Source organism: Asterias rubens, chromosome 14, assembly GCF_902459465.1.
Source record: "Asterias rubens chromosome 14, eAstRub1.3, whole genome shotgun sequence".
NCBI lineage: Eukaryota > Metazoa > Echinodermata > Asteroidea > Forcipulatida > Asteriidae > Asterias > Asterias rubens.
Window position 1 is genome coordinate 6,636,070 of NC_047075.1, and position 21,273 is coordinate 6,657,342.

The window sequence follows — 21,273 nt, forward strand, 5'->3', positions numbered from 1 at the left end:
GCTGACCGATTGGGTATCCTTAGTGCCAGTCAGTGCTGACCGATTGGGTATCCTTAGTGCCAGTCAGTGCCGACCGATTGGGTATCCTTAGTGCCAGTCAGTGCCGACCGATTGGGTATCCTTAGTGCCAGTCAGTGCCGACCGATTGGGTATCCTTAGTGCCAGTCAGTGCCGACCGATTGAGCTGAAATTTTCACAGGTTTGTTATTTGATGCATATGTTGAGATACACCAACTGTGAAGGCTAGTCTTTGACAATTACCAATAGTGTCCACTGCCTTTAAGGTTTGCTAGATTAAAGGGTCTGGGTATTTTTTGTTGGACACAAAACACAAGGTCCACAGATTAACATCAAACCCACACAGTTTGAAGATAATGATGGTCGAAAGCTTCCCTTAAAGTATTACTTGCTGAGGTGCTGCAGTTATTGAGAAATTAGTAAAACAAGACACAATAATTATTTTAGCATGTAAAATGTTTTACTCATTTCTCAAACACTACAGCACCTCAGTAATTAATATTTTAAGGGAAGCCTTCTATCTCATTATCTTCAAACCAAGTTAGTTTAATGTTTAACTTGTGGAAATTGTGTTTTGTGTAACAAAAAGTACCCCAATCCTTTAAAAGTACATAGTACATGTACACTTAAAACACCAACTACACGTACAGTACAGAAAATTCACTTCTTTTTAACTTTCATTCTCGGCTTCTTTACTTTTCTCAAGAAAGGATTATCAGCCATTAGATTCTCAATCTTCATTCTCTCCACTCGCATCCTCGAGCTTCCCGGTGATTTGGGCGTCGGCGTTTCACCATCCTCGACTTTATTCTGCTCGTTGTCATCTGAGGGTTTGGAGTCTTCAATATCCGTGTCTTCGGTATCTTCATCTTCACATATTTCATGTTCTGGTGGCATGAGTGCGTCAACGTATGGAAGAGGTGACGGGGTACAGGCAATCACTGAAACAAAATATCAAGATAAAAATAAAAAAATCATAGGGGACATTCTTTGTTGCAGGACGACTTTGTAGAGGTGCTGGTCACCTGTTCCTCCTCGCCACTCACTGGCCTTTTTATTTTTTGTTGCTATTTTGCTTCTTTATATCTTTATGTATCGATTTGTATATTTTGATACCAGTGTAAAGTCTAATAAAAATTAAATAATAGCCAGTTTTTATATCCCTTTCAAAGCGCATCCAATATTATTACCCCTGGTCACACTGTGCCTTAAATCATTCCTTAAACCATCTCAGCTCCCTGGGGAGTGTACAGATAATTAATAGATATAAATTTTCATCGGGATAAAGAAATACTTGTTTTGGTTTTACTCATGTATACACTGATGTGTGTTAGCACTGTATTGACCCCTTGCACGCACGTCACACGCGGCGACTGATGCCACACTCACCATGTTGGTGGGCAGTTAGGTTTACGTGTATTAACGCCGCCTCGCCTAAAATGTACACTTCACTGCATAACACACGGCATAGAGTTATATATGAAAACGCAGAGTGACATTGCCCACCAGTACGGTGCATTTAACATTTTTCTGATGATGACGTCAGGTGAAATGGGTCATACACAGTTCTTTCCTCTGAGGCCTGTGAACAAATTTCACAGGCATATCACTCAGGTGGGATCCGAACCAACAATCTCTTTGTTAATCAGTAATTCTGGAAAACACACAAACTTCACGGACACTGAAGTCTGATAAACCTGTTCTGTATGCCACCGACAGACACCAGACTAGCCTTGCTCTCAAGGCAGTCGCATTATTCGCTCCGAAAAGACGCCGCTGTAAACCCACCCGTATACCATGTGCGTGGTGCGTGCGATCACACCGCATGACCCACCCGTATACCTGTCACATCGTTTGACTACTGTGCACACAAGCCATCTGAACTCGTACCACTAACCGCATGCGGAGGCCGTCAGGCCGACAGCCTTGTCGGGTCTGTAACTTCCGGGTTTAATGTGTTGTATTGAAAAATTTCCACAAGTGGAAAAAATTGGGGGGGCTCTAGGATATGCTTGTATGCAGCTCATGAATATTAACAATCTTTCGTCTGACCAATTGCAGACGACACAGGATGGGAAGCAAATGAATTATTCATTTTTACGTCCAATCACGCACTTCCCTTATCACAACCTTTGGACCCTATCATGTTCGTGTGTGATGTAAACATGTCTCGTCTTTCGCGGGCATTATGGTAATGAGCTGACCGTGGGAACTCTTCGCTTATTATAGTAATGAGGTCAGTGGCTTCAACACAGACCCTACAAGGCTGTCGGCCCGACGGCCTCCGCATGCGGATAGTGTACGGGGCATCGTGTCGTGCGATGTCACGTACAGTGAATACGGGTGGGTTTTTGTACAACGGCGGTCTTTTTTCGGAGTGAATAATTCGACTGCCTTGAGCAAGGCTAACACTAGACATGCCAGAGCTACATGTGTCTTTGTTTGTATGATAAAAACAGTAGGGTGGCATATTTTAAAACACATCAGCAGCCCAATTAACGAAACGCTAAGAGACAAGTAACCCGTCCTAACTTAGAAAGGTTCAATGCGTCCTATACACGTACGTCTTTTGATACGGAACTTAAGTCCTAAGATCAATCCTAAGTTACATGTCACTATAAGCGAACCTGATCTAAAACACTGTGTGCCTAAATCTTAATAATAGCCATAGCACTTTTCACACCCAAGAACTCAAAGCGCTTCTAACGTTATTACCCCTGGTCACTGGGCCTTAAATCATTCCTTAACTATCTCATCTCCCTGAGAAGTATACAGCCTGTGCGACAATTATATGCACTACTCAGCTATAACCAATCACAAAAACCACCTCGGCCCTCACAGGTACCCATTTGCCCCTGGGTGGAGAGAAGCAATTATAGTGAAGTGTCTTGCTCAAGAACACAAGTGCCACGACCGGAATTCAAACCCACACTCCGCTGAACAGAAGCACCAGAGCTCGAGTTCGGTGCTCTTATCCAATCGCCCGATACACCCTATGCACTTAGTAAGTTAAACCGTTGATCATGGATTTGAGTTTACTGGAAGATTTATGCAGAATTTTTGTTATGTTTACTTACATGGGAATACATTACTGTCTCCCGGGAATAGGGTTTGTGTATCTCCAGTCTTGGCTATGAACCTTGTCAGAGCTCTCTCTACATCTCGTTTCTGGGATGCGGCTTTCTCTCGGATTATCTTGTAGTCGTTTTCTTGCTGTCTTACTGTCTGTAAAGAAGATGATACAATGTACATGTAAGATAATAATAATGAAGTAATGGTAATAATAATAGTCGGTTTTTATATAGCGCTTTATAAACCCAAGGGCGTCTCAAAGCGCTTCTTACATTATAAACCCTACTAGGCTGTATTCATTCCTTAAACCATCTCAGCTCCCTGGGGAGTATACAGCCTGTGCAACAAATATGTAGTGCACTCAGCCAATCAATCACAAGAACCATCTCTGCCCTCATACATGTAGGTACCAATTTAGCCTCTGGCTGCCAAGTTTGAATGTTGTTTAATAAGCCAATAATAATAATTTACCCCTGGCTTCAGAGAAGCTCATGATTAAGTGTCTTGCTTAAGAACACAAATGTCACGACTGAGATTCGAACCAACAATCTGCTGAACAGAAACACCACTACAAATACCCACAGATCATACATGTAGCTTTCAGACACTTCAAAGAGAAAGAGTGACCACAAGTGTCTTAAAGACACTGGACACTTTTGGTAATTGACAAAGACCATTCTTTTCATACGCATAAAATAACAAACCTGTGAAAATTTGAGCTCAATTGGTCATCGAAGGTGCAAGATAATAATGGAAGAAAATCCACCCTTGTCACACAAAGTTGTGTGTCTTCTCAAAATCAATTCAAATATTTTACTAAGATATTACTTCTTTCTCATAAACTGTGATGTTCAGTTTTACAAAGTTCATGGGAAAGGCTTTTTACCTAGCTTAGGGAGTATTTATCTTACCGATGTTCTGATGTATGAGTGAGGATCAGGAAACTCTGGTAGATGATCTGGAATGTATGAAGGATGTGACTTTTTCTCACCGGCTTGAAGGGCTTTGCATTGGACGGATTGTTTACAACGGTCCTCTGTAAAGAAAAGTTACAGAATAAACTATCATTTAATGGATCAGGGGCCGATTTCACTAACGCGTTTTGGTCATCGCAAACGCCTAAATCGATCGCTAAATCTAAAATCCATCGCAACTTAGCGATCGATTTTTAGCCGACGATTTCACTAAAACTTTACGATGAATATGCTCGTCGCAAAGTTTTATTTAGCGATGACAATCTTGCGATGACATGTTAGTGGTCGCAAAGTAAAAGTTCATCGCAAACTTATGATACATTGCGCCATTCTGTGCTTATAGTTATAGCGGTGTACGTTTAGATGTATAAGTTGTCCGTGATTTAGAGTAAAATGAGTGGCGCTACATTATTTTAGCCTTGCGGTCTTTTACCTGGTAGACTCAGATTGCCGATGACAACTATCAGCGACGCAACTGCAGCAAAGAGCCCCTTAATATCGGTAAAAAGGAGATACTATCTGGGTTCGATTATTTTAACCATCATTTTTTTAAAAAATGTGTAATGTATTGGCAAATTGACAGTGTGAAGCTTGGTATTATCTTCATGGAGGTAGAAATATCTATTTCTACCTCCATGGTATTATTAGACAGATATGTCAGAATTTTCACCAATTCCACCGTTACAACAGATTTACGAAAACTTTTTATTAAAATCTAAAATTATAATAGATCCTTATAAGCCTATAAATGCTTTAACCTTTTGTAAATGAATGCCTAAACATCGTCCACAACAGTTTGTATGCACCAACATAACCACGATTAACATATAAACTGCACAATGCCATTTCATTTCGAGCGACGACTGACGATTTTGTTGCGGGATGTCAAAGGTCACTACTTTTAGCCTCGTACAAAAACCTTATTTCCCTTTTAACGTCATCGCAATTGCGATGACTTTAGTGAAACGCAGAATTAGCGACATCGCAATTGCGATGGATTTGAGGTTTGCGATCTCATCGCAAGTGTGTTAGCGATGATCGCAAACATAGACGTTAGTGAAATCGGCCCCAGGATCATGCACAATTACTATGGTGAGTGCATCATTTGAACAGAGAGATGGTGGCATACCTCAACAATCAAACTGGAGTAAAATAAGAAGAGAACTAATAATACTGACTTCTTCTGAAGCGCTTTATCACACCCATGGGGTGTATGAAAGCACTCATGATTTTTTAATGAAAGGAATGACATACCGTGCATTATGGGGGCTTGGTTTTGAAGTATGAGACCTATCTAGTAAGCTTGGGCGATATCACGATATTATCGAATATCGCGATATTAATTTGGACACGATTTTGATATCGGATGGATTTGGTTTTAATCGAAATATCGATATATCGCGATAATCGCGATATGTCGATATATCGATTAAATATTGCGATGTATTTGCTAGCTGAGACATCTTGCACCCCATAGGTTTGGAGTAAAACCAGAAGAATAGGTCATTAGAACACCTCTCTTATGCTAGGACTGTCTCTTCTACAACTTTCACTTGGAGTTTTAAGACTGATGATGTCAAATTTCATTAATCGCGATTATACCGAATATCGCGATATATTGTCGGCGATATATCGTGAATAAAATAAATCGATATCGCCCAAGCTTAGCCTAGTATTACTTTCAAGCACCATGTAATGGTTACAAGGTGCTGTGGCACAACATGCTGTGGATCAGACCAGGAACACCGGGCAAACCCCATCGGTTAATACATGGTAAGTGCCTGGGTTTTTTTTGTGCATGACACGAGCAGGGATGTGATAGGCTGTTCTGACTGCTCAAAACTTGGGAGCATGAAGCAGTATCATGGGCATTTTATATCTTTGTTTTAATCTGGGGCGTTATTTTTAATGTCCATTTGTTTTAAAATTTGATCGTTAACAAAATCATTTTATTTTTTGTATATAAATTGTTTTTAATTTTTATTTATTTTTTATTTTATTTTTATTTATTATTTTTTTTTTTTTTTTTTTGGGGGGGGACAAAAAACGGAATTGTTTTTTTGGGGGGAATTCCGTTAAAAAAGGGAAAATCCCATCTCTGCACAGCACACAGGACCAATGGCTTTATCCGAAGGATGCAGCAATAATGAACGAGTGCGTGTCCGGAACTCAAACCCACACTGTGCTGATCGGAAACACTGGTGGTCAGAGCTCGAGTCTGGTGCTCTTATCCACTCTACCACGTCTAGCATTGACCTGAGTGAAATAAAACACTGGACAGACATTGTAGACTTCATGTGTCTTAGAGTAATTACCCATTCTGCGGTCGAGTTAACAAAGAGTTGCATGTAGGACTAGTCCTTATATATGATTAGTCCTAGGAGATATTAAAAACGTATGGCTAGTCTTAAGTTTGGATGCATAACTTGTCCTAACTCAAGACAAGGCTAGTCATAACTCTTTGTGAACTCCACCCCTATTCTGATTCTGAAGGCAGTTTAAAAAAAAAAGGAATTTAAACTTACGATGTAAAGTCGGAAGCCTCCTTCGCCGACGTACATACGGATTCAACCCTTTGACATTTGACCCCATCCCTGATAGAGCAATTCCTACATCAGCCACCATGGGGAGTGTACGACCAGCAAGCTCACAGTAAGTTCTGGCACTACGGCCTAATTCACTTATGTCTGCAGTTAAATAGAGATAAAATAGAGATAAAATAGAGTTCTGACATCCTTCTGACCTTCAAGGCTCCCCATGGACAAGCCCCTACCTACATACAGAGCATGATTCAGCCCCGTAGTGTCAGGCCGGGTCTCAGGTCATCGGCCAGCATGCTCTATGTTGAGGCCTGTGTGACAGGGCCTTTAATATAAGAAGCTATACTTACAGCTCTGTAGCATTTCTGTTAATGTTTCGAGACATGACTCTTTAGCGCTGTCGAATCCTGTTTCCATACACACTACACCAACAGACACCAGTAGAGCTTTACGATGAGCAGCAGCAAGCTCAGAATGAGCTGTTGAGGCCATGACAAGGCCACGATGTGTCAAATGTTACCTACAAATTGTAACAAAAGAGAGAAAAGGTCAAAATAATATCAAAACATTATCAATTTTTGTACATACAATCAACTTATACTTCTACTTCGGTAGGCTACTTAGCATAGTTCTTCAGTCAGGATGTGAACGCCAAGGATAGCTGCTTGTGTGCGGTGCCAAGTGATGTAAGGCAATGATGTAAGGCAATGTGTACTGTAGGCGATAGTAATTCTAAAGGACGGTTTATAGTCGGTCGCACGATGGTCGGGCGATGGAAATCTTGATGTGTATCCATAAAACTTGGTTAACAGTCAGCGCTGAGGCCTATGAAGTGTGTCTGTCAAGACTTCCAGACCCGACTTAAAACCGGCCCTTAAAAATTTAACTTACCACTACCTACAGAAATCTTGTTAACATACACGTAGTGAGTGTGGTTTCAATTGTTATGTTTTGGGAAAATATGCTGAATGTTGCCACCAGGTTTTTTTTGGTGAAATATCTATATTTACTCAAACTGACTGCCAAATCATTAATGGAAATAAGATCTATTATTAATTTCGCTGATGCTTAGTTCTTTCATTTGGTAAACTAAAAAAGTGGTGGGAAGGCAAGGAAATGGTGTTCAGACAACTCGTCTGTCGAACAACTCGACCGTACAACTCGACCGAACGACTCGACGGTTGAGAAAGCTGGTTCGACGAACGACTCAACCGAACAACTCGACGAACAACTCGACGGTTGAGACAGCTCGTCCGTTCGGGTGGGGGGGGGGGTACAGTGTACATGTAGGTAAGGGTTAGGGGGGTTAGGGTTAGGCTTAGGGTTAGGGTAAGGGTTAGGAATTAGGCCTACCAGGAAATTTGTGTAAACATGTCAGTAACACTAACGGAGGTCGACCGCTCAACTGTCAACTTGTCTTGGCCATCTGTCGAGTAAGGTTGGGCGATATCGATTTATTTTATTCACGATATATCGCCGACAATATATCGCGATATTCGATATAATCGCGATTAATGAAATTTCACATCATCAGTCTTAAAACTCCAAGTGAAAGTTGTAGAAGAGACAGTCCTAGCATAAGAGAGGTGTTCTAATGACGATTATCGCGATTATCGCGATATATCGCGATATATCGATATTTCGATTAAAACCAAATCCATCCGATATCGAAATCGTGTCCAAATTAATATCGCGATATTCGATAATATCGTGATATCGCCCAAGCTTACTGTCGAGTTGTCTCCAAGTCGAGTTGTCTGAACCCTGAACCGACGAGTTGTCTGATATCCAAGGAAATGGATGGAAAACTTTCAAATAATATTAATATCAAAACGGAAAAGTTTCATGCATAAGCACTGTTAATGGCGGACTGTCTCTGCAACATAAAACCAAAACTTTAAAAATTTCAACACACCATGAAGTGAAATGGTTATTGTTAAAAAATTGGATAGATGATTTGAAAAAAAAAAAAAAGTTTTTGATTGTGAACAATTTTCCTGTTATCCTACTGAAAACACATGACACCAGGATATAGTTTTTATATAGAATCTAATTTACCTCAATGAGATATTCCTTTTTGTAAAAATGCGTGAAAAAGTGGTGGCGCCATACGGAAAGTAATCCATAAAAACAACTACAGATGACAGAAAGGAATAACAAAAACATGTCAATTTAGCAAAGTAAACAGAATCAATCAAGTCAAGCGCATTCAGAGCCCTGGGGCTAATCAACAGAACCATTACGAACAAAGACAAAACAACAATCATCAGACTGTACAAAGAACTGGTTAGACCACACCTAGATTACTGTGTTCAGGCGTGGAGGCCTCATCTTCAAAGGGATATTGACCTAATAGAAAGAGTGCAAAAGAGAGCATTGCGAATGATTGGAGGTCTATCTCACCTAGACTACGTTCACAGACTCAGGGAAGTGAAATTGACCACCCTGGAGTGCAGGAGGCTGCGAGGAGATCTTATCGAGACCTTTAAGATACTTAGGGGCCTTGAGGGCTTGAACCCTGAACATTTCTTTGATTTGTCAACCGTGCAGCACAGGGGTCACCAACTTAAACTGTACAAATCAAGATCCAACCTCAACCTCAGGAAGTTCTGGTTTACCCAGAGAGTGGTCAACTACTGGAACATTCTCCCTCGAAAAGCAATTGAAGCTTCAAGTGTGAACATTTTCAAGGGACATGTGGATAAATTCCTAAAGAACGTCGGGGGGCTCTACATAAGCTTATCTAAGCTGTCTGCCCCAGTAACCAGAACCACCGTCTCCTCCCCAGTTGTGTGATGGCGTCGGTGGATTCAAGTAAGTTCAAGTAAAAAGGATCGACGCCGACGACTTGTCTACGTATAAATGTAGTGCTTATTTTTGGCAATCGCGCTGCGCAATCAAGGCATTGCGCGGAATGATTGCACAGGGATAGATGTGTAATGATTGAGCAAGCAATTCAGTTGCGCTAACAGTTAACAATGATACCGAAGCCCAGTTTAATCCACTCAAAAGCTCCACCAGTACCATTTAACTACTTTAAATCCACTATTTAAAATCCCAGACAACTCCAAAATTAATATTTACCTGACAAATAAAGCTGGAAACCTTTATGGTTGAACAACAAGGAGAAATACTACACACCAAACGCCGCGGCAGGATGACCTTTTAGCCTTTTGGTTTTTGCTGCTGAATAACTGGATGTTCGATTGTTCGACTATCTAAATTTCTTACCTCCACTTAGTCAGTTCTCGTCGCTCGTGCGCTCGGTCACGTGACCTCAGATGGGTGTTGCAGAACATCAGCAAAAACACGGCGTCTCCTTGTTAAAATTACATGATAGTATTATTGCATTTGAGTGATTGATCGAGGCTTTTCTTCCTCGAAACCTCCAAAGAACATAAGAGTTTATTTCGGAGTTCAACACGAGACCTTACCGGTGTCAGTATAAAATGTGGGTAATTAGGCAGTTTCAGCAATAAAGACAATTTCTGCGTTAGAACATCACAACATGGCTGCACGGATTTTCTATAAACTGTATGTCAACAACAAAAATGTTTTTGCTGCCAAATGAAAATGTACTGAATAAGGTGCAAATTCCCTTGTTTTCACCCACAAGTAAGTTGATTAGAAAAGGTAGCCACAGTAATCCGCAGCTGCCTGCATGATATTTCCTTGCAAGCTGACCTTGATGCCATCGACTTGTGGAGTGTGGCCAATGGGATGAAAATAAACACCAATAAGTCTATGATTATGCATATGACCAGATCTACAAAAACACTAGCCCTTCCAGAGTACTCTATTCATGGATCCTCCCTCAAAATAACTGCCACCTACAAATACCTTGGAGTCGTGATCAATCATAACCTCACTTGGTCTGACCATGTCAACAGTGTTGTCTCCAAGGCAAATAGGACTCTAGGTTTCATCTGGCATACGGCAGGTGGAACATCCCCAACTGCATTAATGTCCCTTTACAGATCCCTTGTATTACCTATTCTTGAGTATGGGCTGCCTGCATGGTGCCCATATACTACAACACTTTCAGCAAAACTTGAACGTGTCCAAAGGAGAGCTACGAGGATGTTCCTTAGGCAACAACGAGGTGCAATGTCATACGAGGACAGACTCAAAACTCTAAACTGGCAAACGCTTGAATCCAGACGACAAAGACTCATTGTGCAATTCACCACTTGTTGTTTATTTGGTTTAATTAATTGTCACATCATCAACTTGAATACCTCTGTCAATACCCGACACACCGATACACTCGTATTCAACCATTTGTATGCTAGAACCCTCAGCCTAAAAAACACTTCAGTTCATTCTTTCCCTCGTGTTTGGAGCGGTCTGCCAACAAATATCTGCAACTCCCTCACCCTCGATTCATACAATTGTTTTAAAAGATACCTGTGTCAGCACTTCCAGAACCTGTAGAGTTTTTCCAAATTGTTTTTAATTTATCTGTTGATAAAGATTGGCCCTTTTCTTAATTTCTATATTTTTATTTCCTCATTTGTTCATTGTTTTTAGGTCAGCTTTTTTTAAACTCAATTGTGCACTTCCAAATAATCTTGCTACATATAAATAGGTTTTTCTTAACATATACATATTTATTTTGTTCTTAATATTCATTATATTTTCCAAAGTTTATCTTTACTGTTTTTAAATGTTTGTTAAAGATTCTATTCCTATTTTAAGATTGGATTGATAGGCTTTCGAGTCACAGTGGTTAGGTTCACTTTTATTAATCCTGGCCATCTTAGAATGGGCTTGTCCTGTCTGTTTTTATAATTGTCTTGCTTGATTGCCAGTGCTCTGTCTCACTCAATCATTGGTTTACAATTGTTCTAGATGTCTTAAGTTTACATTCATTGTTTCTTATACTGTTATATTTCTTTATTTATATTTCAATATTGTATCTTGTACTGTTTGTTGAAATCTTGGCCGAATAAATAATAATAATAATAATAATAATAATAATAATAACTGCAGTCTACCTTGGATGGCGCGGCGCTTTTACTGAGAGATAAACTTATGTTTTCTCTTTCTTTCGTATCATGTCGTAGTAATTGAAACATATCAAATTAAAACTCAAATTAGGCCTATTGTTTCAAACTTTAAAATTAATAGACACCTTGGCATGTCCACCACAACGTCGAGATAAGTGTGGGAGATGACACACCCAAAGGGATAGAGGTATACAGATTCCTTAAGTTGGCCTCAGTGCAGGGTTCAGGCCCTACGTAGTGCCCACAGTGGACACAACTGTATACATCAATCTACTAGGCTTATAATGCCCAGTTTGTCCTTTTGTGACCGTTATTTTTCGAGGTCAAACTTCTGATGTGTAAAACTTTTTTTAAAGCTGCACTGTATCAGTATACAAATTAGTTTTGTAGGTCAACTACTTTTTGTCAAGGTTTTTTTTCTTCATTTTTACAAGAAAGGTGCCAATCAAACATCAAAATGCAGGTCAGTGTGTTGAAAATAAACGCAATCTATAGAATTCAGTAAAGCATAAACTATCGTTACACTTTTGAGCCTAAAGTTGGTTTGCAGTGACAGTTCGCCTGGCGTATGTGTCGCAAAGTGTTCGCCAATAAAATTCACAAGTTGTGTACAAAGCGTGCATATCACAAATGAAACTTGTCAGCAGTGTAGGGCCTACGTTTGCTACGTGGAACTATAGGAAAACTGGATTTACCTAGAAGCAGCGTCAGGTAAGAAAATAATGTTTATATTATTCAAAGTATAATTAAACTATTTGCAATTACTGATTTGTTATAAAAGTTTCAAATCATCTGCTCAGAACTATAAGTCACGAAATATGATCCATTGATATGATATATTGCGTAAAATACACAAGCGTACGTCAATGTCTGAAAGAACCAGTTGAGCCTGTCACACCATTATTATATAATGTGTGAATGTGTTCTGTGCATTTCCCCTCAATTTAAAAATCTAAGGGACTTCTTAACATGCCCCAGCTAATGTCTAGCATAATTTAGAATCACGTAATAACAGTAACTTATTTAAAGACAGTAGACACTATTGGTAATTGTCAAAGACCAGTCGTCTCACTTGGCGTATCTGAACATTATACATAACATAACAAACCTGTGAAAGTTTGAGTTCAATCGGTCGTCGAAGTTGCGAGATAATAATGAAAAAAAAGGCACCCTTGTCACACGAAGTTGTGTGCTGTCGATGCTTGATTTCGAGACCTCAAATTCTAAATAATTGAGGTCTCGAAATCAAATTCGTAGAAAATTACTTCGAGCTCAAATTTTCAAAGGTTTGTTATTTTATGCATGTTATGTTGAGATACTTAGCAAGTGAGAATTTTGTAATTACCAAAACAGCTTTTATTTTATGAAAACATTCTTACAATTTTGAGCCACATTTTCCTATATGCCTTTCAGAAAGATGTTCGAAGCCCTTACGTCTTCACTCATATAAGAAGGTTCGAAGCCCTTACGTCTTCACTCATATAAGAAGGTTCGAAGCCCTTACGTCTTCACTCATATAAGAAGGTTCGAAGCCCTTACGTCTTCACTCATATAAGAAGGTTCGGAGCCCTTACGTCTTCACTCATATAAGAAGGTTCGAAGCCCTTACGTCTTCACTCATATAAGAAGGTTCGAAGCCCTTACGTCTTCACTCATATAAGAAGGTTCGAAGCCCTTACGTCTTCACTCATATAAGAAGGTTCGGAGCCCTTACGTCTTCACTCATATAAGAAGGTTCGAAGCCCTTACGTCTTCACTCATATAAGAAGGTTCGAAGCCCTTACGTCTTCACTCATATAAGAAGGTTCGAAGCCCTTACGTCTTCACTCATATAAGAAGGTTCGAAGCCCTTACGTCTTCACTCATATAAGAAGGTTCGAAGCCCTTACGTCTTCACTCATATAAGAAGGTTCGAAGCCCTTACGTCTTCACTCATATAAGAAGGTTCGAAGCCCTTACGTCTTCACTCATATAAGAAGGTTCGAAGCCCTTACGTCTTCACTCATATAAGAAGGTTCGAAGCCCTTACGTCTTCACTCATATAAGAAGGTTCGAAGCCCTTACGTCTTCACTCATATAAGAAGGTTCGAAGCCCTTACGTCTTCACTCATATAAGAAGGTTCGAAGCCCTTACGTCTTCACTCATATAAGAAGGTTCGAAGCCCTTACGTCTTCACTCATATAAGAAGGTTCGAAGCCCTTACGTCTTCACTCATATAAGAAGGTTCGAAGCCCTTACGTCTTCACTCATATAAGAAGGTTCGAAGCCCTTACGTCTTCACTCATATAAGAAGGTTCGAAGCCCTTACGTCTTCACTCATATAAGAAGGTTCGAAGCCCTTACGTCTTCACTCATATAAGAAGGTTCGAAGCCCTTACGTCTTCACTCATATAAGAAGGTTCGAAGCCCTTACGTCTTCACTCATATAAGAAGGTTCGAAGCCCTTACGTCTTCACTCATATAAGAAGGTTCGAAGCCCTTACGTCTTCACTCATATAAGAAGGTTCGAAGCCCTTACGTCTTCACTCATATAAGAAGGTTCGAAGCCCTTACGTCTTCACTCATATAAGAAGGTTCGAAGCCCTTACGTCTTCACTCATATAAGAAGGTTCGAAGCCCTTACGTCTTCACTCATATAAGAAGGTTCGAAGCCCTTACGTCTTCACTCATATAAGAAGGTTCGAAGCCCTTACGTCTTCACTCATATAAGAAGGTTCGAAGCCCTTACGTCTTCACTCATATAAGAAGGTTCGAAGCCCTTACGTCTTCACTCATATAAGAAGGTTCGAAGCCCTTACGTCTTCACTCATATAAGAAGGTTCGAAGCCCTTACGTCTTCACTCATATAAGAAGGTTCGAAGCCCTTACGTCTTCACTCATATAAGAAGGTTCGAAGCCCTTACGTCTTCACTCATATAAGAAGGTTCGAAGCCCTTACGTCTTCACTCATATAAGAAGGTTCGAAGCCCTTACGTCTTCACTCATATAAGAAGGTTCGAAGCCCTTACGTCTTCACTCATATAAGAAGGTTCGAAGCCCTTACGTCTTCACTCATATAAGAAGGTTCGAAGCCCTTACGTCTTCACTCATATAAGAAGGTTCGAAGCCCTTACGTCTTCACTCATATAAGAAGGTTCGAAGCCCTTACGTCTTCACTCATATAAGAAGGTTCGAAGCCCTTACGTCTTCACTCATATAAGAAGGTTCGAAGCCCTTACGTCTTCACTCATATAAGAAGGTTCGAAGCCCTTACGTCTTCACTCATATAAGAAGGTTCGAAGCCCTTACGTCTTCACTCATATAAGAAGGTTCGAAGCCCTTACGTCTTCACTCATATAAGAAGGTTCGAAGCCCTTACGTCTTCACTCATATAAGAAGGTTCGAAGCCCTTACGTCTTCACTCATATAAGAAGGTTCGAAGCCCTTACGTCTTCACTCATATAAGAAGGTTCGAAGCCCTTACGTCTTCACTCATATAAGAAGGTTCGAAGCCCTTACGTCTTCACTCATATAAGAAGGTTCGAAGCCCTTACGTCTTCACTCATATAAGAAGGTTCGAAGCCCTTACGTCTTCACTCATATAAGAAGGTTCGAAGCCCTTACGTCTTCACTCATATAAGAAGGTTCGAAGCCCTTACGTCTTCACTCATATAAGAAGGTTCGAAGCCCTTACGTCTTCACTCATATAAGAAGGTTCGAAGCCCTTACGTCTTCACTCATATAAGAAGGTTCGAAGCCCTTACGTCTTCACTCATATAAGAAGGTTCGAAGCCCTTACGTCTTCACTCATATAAGAAGGTTCGAAGCCCTTACGTCTTCACTCATATAAGAAGGTTCGAAGCCCTTACGTCTTCACTCATATAAGAAGGTTCGAAGCCCTTACGTCTTCACTCATATAAGAAGGTTCGAAGCCCTTACGTCTTCACTCATATAAGAAGGTTCGAAGCCCTTACGTCTTCACTCATATAAGAAGGTTCGAAGCCCTTACGTCTTCACTCATATAAGAAGGTTCGAAGCCCTTACGTCTTCACTCATATAAGAAGGTTCGAAGCCCTTACGTCTTCACTCATATAAGAAGGTTCGAAGCCCTTACGTCTTCACTCATATAAGAAGGTTCGAAGCCCTTACGTCTTCACTCATATAAGAAGGTTCGAAGCCCTTACGTCTTCACTCATATAAGAAGGTTCGAAGCCCTTACGTCTTCACTCATATAAGAAGGTTCGAAGCCCTTACGTCTTCACTCATATAAGAAGGTTCGAAGCCCTTACGTCTTCACTCATATAAGAAGGTTCGAAGCCCTTACGTCTTCACTCATATAAGAAGGTTCGAAGCCCTTACGTCTTCACTCATATAAGAAGGTTCGAAGCCCTTACGTCTTCACTCATATAAGAAGGTTCGAAGCCCTTACGTCTTCACTCATATAAGAAGGTTCGAAGCCCTTACGTCTTCACTCATATAAGAAGGTTCGAAGCCCTTACGTCTTCACTCATATAAGAAGGTTCGAAGCCCTTACGTCTTCACTCATATAAGAAGGTTCGAAGCCCTTACGTCTTCACTCATATAAGAAGGTTCGAAGCCCTTACGTCTTCACTCATATAAGAAGGTTCGAAGCCCTTACGTCTTCACTCATATAAGAAGGTTCGAAGCCCTTACGTCTTCACTCATATAAGAAGGTTCGAAGCCCTTACGTCTTCACTCATATAAGAAGGTTCGAAGCCCTTACGTCTTCACTCATATAAGAAGGTTCGAAGCCCTTACGTCTTCACTCATATAAGAAGGTTCGAAGCCCTTACGTCTTCACTCATATAAGAAGGTTCGAAGCCCTTACGTCTTCACTCATATAAGAAGGTTCGAAGCCCTTACGTCTTCACTCATATAAGAAGGTTCGAAGCCCTTACGTCTTCACTCATATAAGAAGGTTCGAAGCCCTTACGTCTTCACTCATATAAGAAGGTTCGAAGCCCTTACGTCTTCACTCATATAAGAAGGTTCGAAGCCCTTACGTCTTCACTCATATAAGAAGGTTCGAAGCCCTTACGTCTTCACTCATATAAGAAGGTTCGAAGCCCTTACGTCTTCACTCATATAAGAAGGTTCGAAGCCCTTACGTCTTCACTCATATAAGAAGGTTCGAAGCCCTTACGTCTTCACTCATATAAGAAGGTTCGAAGCCCTTACGTCTTCACTCATATAAGAAGGTTCGAAGCCCTTACGTCTTCACTCATATAAGAAGGTTCGAAGCCCTTACGTCTTCACTCATATAAGAAGGTTCGAAGCCCTTACGTCTTCACTCATATAAGAAGGTTCGAAGCCCTTACGTCTTCACTCATATAAGAAGGTTCGAAGCCCTTACGTCTTCACTCATATAAGAAGGTTCGAAGCCCTTACGTCTTCACTCATATAAGAAGGTTCGAAGCCCTTACGTCTTCACTCATATAAGAAGGTTCGAAGCCCTTACGTCTTCACTCATATAAGAAGGTTCGAAGCCCTTACGTCTTCACTCATATAAGAAGGTTCGAAGCCCTTACGTCTTCACTCATATAAGAAGGTTCGAAGCCCTTACGTCTTCACTCATATAAGAAGGTTCGAAGCCCTTACGTCTTCACTCATATAAGAAGGTTCGAAGCCCTTACGTCTTCACTCATATAAGAAGGTTCGAAGCCCTTACGTCTTCACTCATATAAGAAGGTTCGAAGCCCTTACGTCTTCACTCATATAAGAAGGTTCGAAGCCCTTACGTCTTCACTCATATAAGAAGGTTCGAAGCCCTTACGTCTTCACTCATATAAGAAGGTTCGAAGCCCTTACGTCTTCACTCATATAAGAAGGTTCGAAGCCCTTACGTCTTCACTCATATAAGAAGGTTCGAAGCCCTTACGTCTTCACTCATATAAGAAGGTTCGAAGCCCTTACGTCTTCACTCATATAAGAAGGTTCGAAGCCCTTACGTCTTCACTCATATAAGAAGGTTCGAAGCCCTTACGTCTTCACTCATATAAGAAGGTTCGAAGCCCTTACGTCTTCACTCATATAAGAAGGTTCGAAGCCCTTACGTCTTCACTCATATAAGAAGGTTCGAAGCCCTTACGTCTTCACTCATATAAGAAGGTTCGAAGCCCTTACGTCTTCACTCATATAAGAAGGTTCGAAGCCCTTACGTCTTCACTCATATAAGAAGGTTCGAAGCCCTTACGTCTTCACTCATATAAGAAGGTTCGAAGCCCTTACGTCTTCACTCATATAAGAAGGTTCGAAGCCCTTACGTCTTCACTCATATAAGAAGGTTCGAAGCCCTTACGTCTTCACTCATATAAGAAGGTTCGAAGCCCTTACGTCTTCACTCATATAAGAAGGTTCGAAGCCCTTACGTCTTCACTCATATAAGAAGGTTCGAAGCCCTTACGTCTTCACTCATATAAGAAGGTTCGAAGCCCTTACGTCTTCACTCATATAAGAAGGTTCGAAGCCCTTACGTCTTCACTCATATAAGAAGGTTCGAAGCCCTTACGTCTTCACTCATATAAGAAGGTTCGAAGCCCTTACGTCTTCACTCATATAAGAAGGTAACATAAACAAATCGCACAAAAGAAGCATTTATAGTAGGGCTATCCAGTGCTTGCTGTTATAGATTAAACATTTCGGCCTAAAAATATAATACACTCAAGACAACGGATGGAATGAAAACGACCTACGCGCACTGTCCATCTTGCAAACTTACCGTGCCTCTCGGTAATGTTGACCGTCCACCATGCATGCGCTCATGCCCGGCAGCAGTCATTTGGAATCACGCTCAGCACTGTGCTAATATCGCTAAGCGACAAAAAACGTCGACAAAATCGATTTCAAGTTCAGCTTTTATGTTTCTCAGATCCAAATATTTTAAAAACAATAATTTGATTTAGGCATAACGAACAAAGATAAAATAATGACGTAACAATAGGTCTGTACGTCATTTTTGTGTGATGCACTTTGATTGTAGTGATTGCTGCGCCACCGAACTCGCCGATTTCGCCAACTTCTTTACAAAATTTACATCTGGCTGGCACATTTTTTTTCTTCTCGTAAAGGCACTTGACATCTTTGGTAATTGTCAAAGATCAGTCATCTCACTCAACATAATGAATGTACAAAAACCTGTGAAAATTTGAAGTCAATTGTCGTCGAAGTTGCAAGAGATTAAGGCCTATGGAAGAAAAACACTCTTTGCCGCACAAGTTGTGTACTTCCTGGGCCCAATTTCATAAAGCTGCTTAAGCACAGAATTTTGCTTAAGCGAAAAAGTCCTTGCTTAGTAAAATCAGATTACCGGCCAAGACTCCACTCAATTGTTATGCTAAGTAAACAACAGCTAAATACAAGTCACAAGCAATGTATATGGCATGAAAATTTTGCCCGTAACATGTGTAAAATAAGCGAGCTATTTTCATGCTTAAGCAAATTTTTGCTTTCCATTGCTCGTTACCAAGTAAGTTGTTATGATATAGTATTTAGTAATAATGATTTTGAGTAATTACCAATTTATAGTGTCCAGTGCCTTTAAAATTAATTGAGTTCGGACATAACCACCGAATTATTTGCGAGACGATAATGTTGATGATTGATATCAGGCTGCCCGCATGCAGTTGATTTTCCAAGTATATTCGGTCTGGTCTGGGCTAATTTTCGAGAGCTGCTAAGCACATCAATTTGCTTAGCATGAAAATTTTGCCTTGTTAAACACAGGATAATCAACCAAATTTCCACGTGATTTTCAAGATAAGTAAACAACAACTAAATTGGTATTACCTAGGCAATATGCAACAACGGGAAATTTGGTTGGTAACCCTGTTTTTATCAAGGAAGACATTTCACGCTAAGCAAGTTGTGCTTAGCAGCCCTATGAAATTGGGCCATGTGGTCCCATTTTGTCTCCTCGTTACTTTTTTGTTGGTTATAATGAGGAGTAGATGCAAGTCTCCTTTTGTTTTTGGGCTGGTCGTTTTAACGTGTATTTTGATTGGTCTGCACCCACATCACACACGTACATGTGTACCCCCCTGCTTGTATGCATATCACACGTATATTTCACCAGATTCTCCACGTGAAATGAAAGATACGGGGATCGGGAGATGCTCAATGCATTTTCGCTTTCACAGTACGGAGAATGGCGACCGTATGTGCATAGTCCGGTGGTAAGCAGAGCATTGAATTTGTGCCAAGGCTGTCGTTTAAAAAGCGTGTACGCAACTACATTATTTCAATGGACACGTTGCCTAGGGTCGGTCGAGTTGGTCATGATGCGTTGACGTCCCTAGCAACAACCTTAGCAAAAGCTGTAGCCGTGGTCGGATACTAGCCTCACACCCAAAATGGCCGAACCAACAAAAAGTCTATTATAATAAAAAATATGACGTCATGGGTTACAACTTTTTAAAATTATTCCAAACTGTGTGTACGTAACTGTAAACTCCGTGGTACAAACGTTGCACGTTATCACACGCAGCTAACTTCACTCCCAAAATAAATGGCCGAATAAACCAAAGTATAGCATGGGTGATGACGTCATGGGTTTCAATTTTTATAAGCTGCCACAAGCTGTTTGTTCTACTGACTAGAAACTCCAATAGGGCAATAACAAATCAACAAATTACAACCCCGCCTATTTCTAATTTGTTTTTGAAAGTTCACTAATGCATGGAAACCGCAGTCCTAGTAAAGAAGCGTGTCCATTCATCCGGGCACGTTTTGCGCCAAAGTCACACGTACTTTATATTGTACTTTTCTCTGTGCTTTTAGGTTATCACTGGTGTTCGTATAGGCGTGCACAAACTCCGTCCTGATTCGTGCCGTGAACAACAATATTGTCACACTTGATAGGAACGGTTTTGCAGAGGCTCAAAATAAATAGGTTTGGCGTGGTTTGTAAAAACAGAATTAAGTGTTCGGTAAAAATGAACATTGGGTTCAGTGCAGGGGAAAAAACACTCACTAATAGTATAACATAGAAATAGGTGTTAATATTATTCCATTATACGCAGCCCCATTAAAGGCACTGGACACCAGGTAGTTGTTGTCAAAGGTCTTCTCACTTATCTCAACATGCACAAAAATAACAAACCTGTGAAAATTTGAACTCATTGGTCGTCGAAGTTGCGAGGTAACAATGGAAGACAAAACTCCCTTTTTGTCTTACGAAGTGTGTGCTTTCATGCTTGATTTCGAGACCTCACATTGAATTTGAGTATTAGTGTCGAGTGCTTTTGAAGGGACAGGTAAAAAACACTTCCAGTCAGCCTCGGGGTTTATAAGATGGGTAAACTCCGATCAGCGCAAAAAACATAATTAAACTAAAGTTACACCGTCAACAGCCGATTTCACGAAATAAACATATACGATTAATCCTTACTCGAAATTGTTGTATCTTAGGATGGGTTCAATGCGTCGTATTTGGATACGGAACTGAACCCGTCCTGAGTTCTAAGATTAATCCTAAGTAAAGAAGGGTTTGGTGAAATCGACGGCTGGTTTGTCAAAATAAAATACAGCATGGTATGGTCTCCTGCTGTAAACAAAACTGATGCGGGTCGACGATCATGTTTGTTTGTTTGTTTGTTTGTTTGCTTGCTTGCTTGCTTGATTGCTTGCTTGCTTGCTTGCTTGCTTGCTTGCTTGCTTGATTG

At 40.5% G+C, this 21,273-nt stretch overlaps 1 protein-coding gene across 4 annotated transcripts; it reads right to left on the reverse strand.

Annotated features, from left to right (window-relative positions):
• Positions 1-494: 494 nt before the first annotated feature.
• Positions 495-9,805, reverse strand: LOC117299071 (transcription initiation factor TFIID subunit 8-like). 4 transcript variants are annotated; one of them, XM_033782484.1, is made up of 7 exons: positions 9,689-9,805; positions 8,912-8,953; positions 6,955-7,124; positions 6,590-6,751; positions 4,002-4,126; positions 3,096-3,243; positions 495-959 (listed from the first exon to the last, which is right to left on the reverse strand). In XM_033782484.1, exons 3-7 carry the CDS (start codon positions 7,094-7,096, stop codon positions 679-681), a joined length of 858 nt encoding a protein of 285 aa, XP_033638375.1. In that variant the 5' UTR covers positions 7,097-7,124; positions 8,912-8,953; positions 9,689-9,805; the 3' UTR covers positions 495-678. The 4 variants fall into 4 exon arrangements, with proteins under 4 accessions (XP_033638375.1, XP_033638376.1, XP_033638377.1 ...); XM_033782485.1 differs by lacking the exons at positions 8,912-8,953; positions 9,689-9,805 and adding an exon at positions 9,008-9,350; XM_033782486.1 differs by lacking the exons at positions 8,912-8,953; positions 9,689-9,805 and adding an exon at positions 8,663-8,683.
• Positions 9,806-21,273: the final 11,468 nt, after the last annotated feature.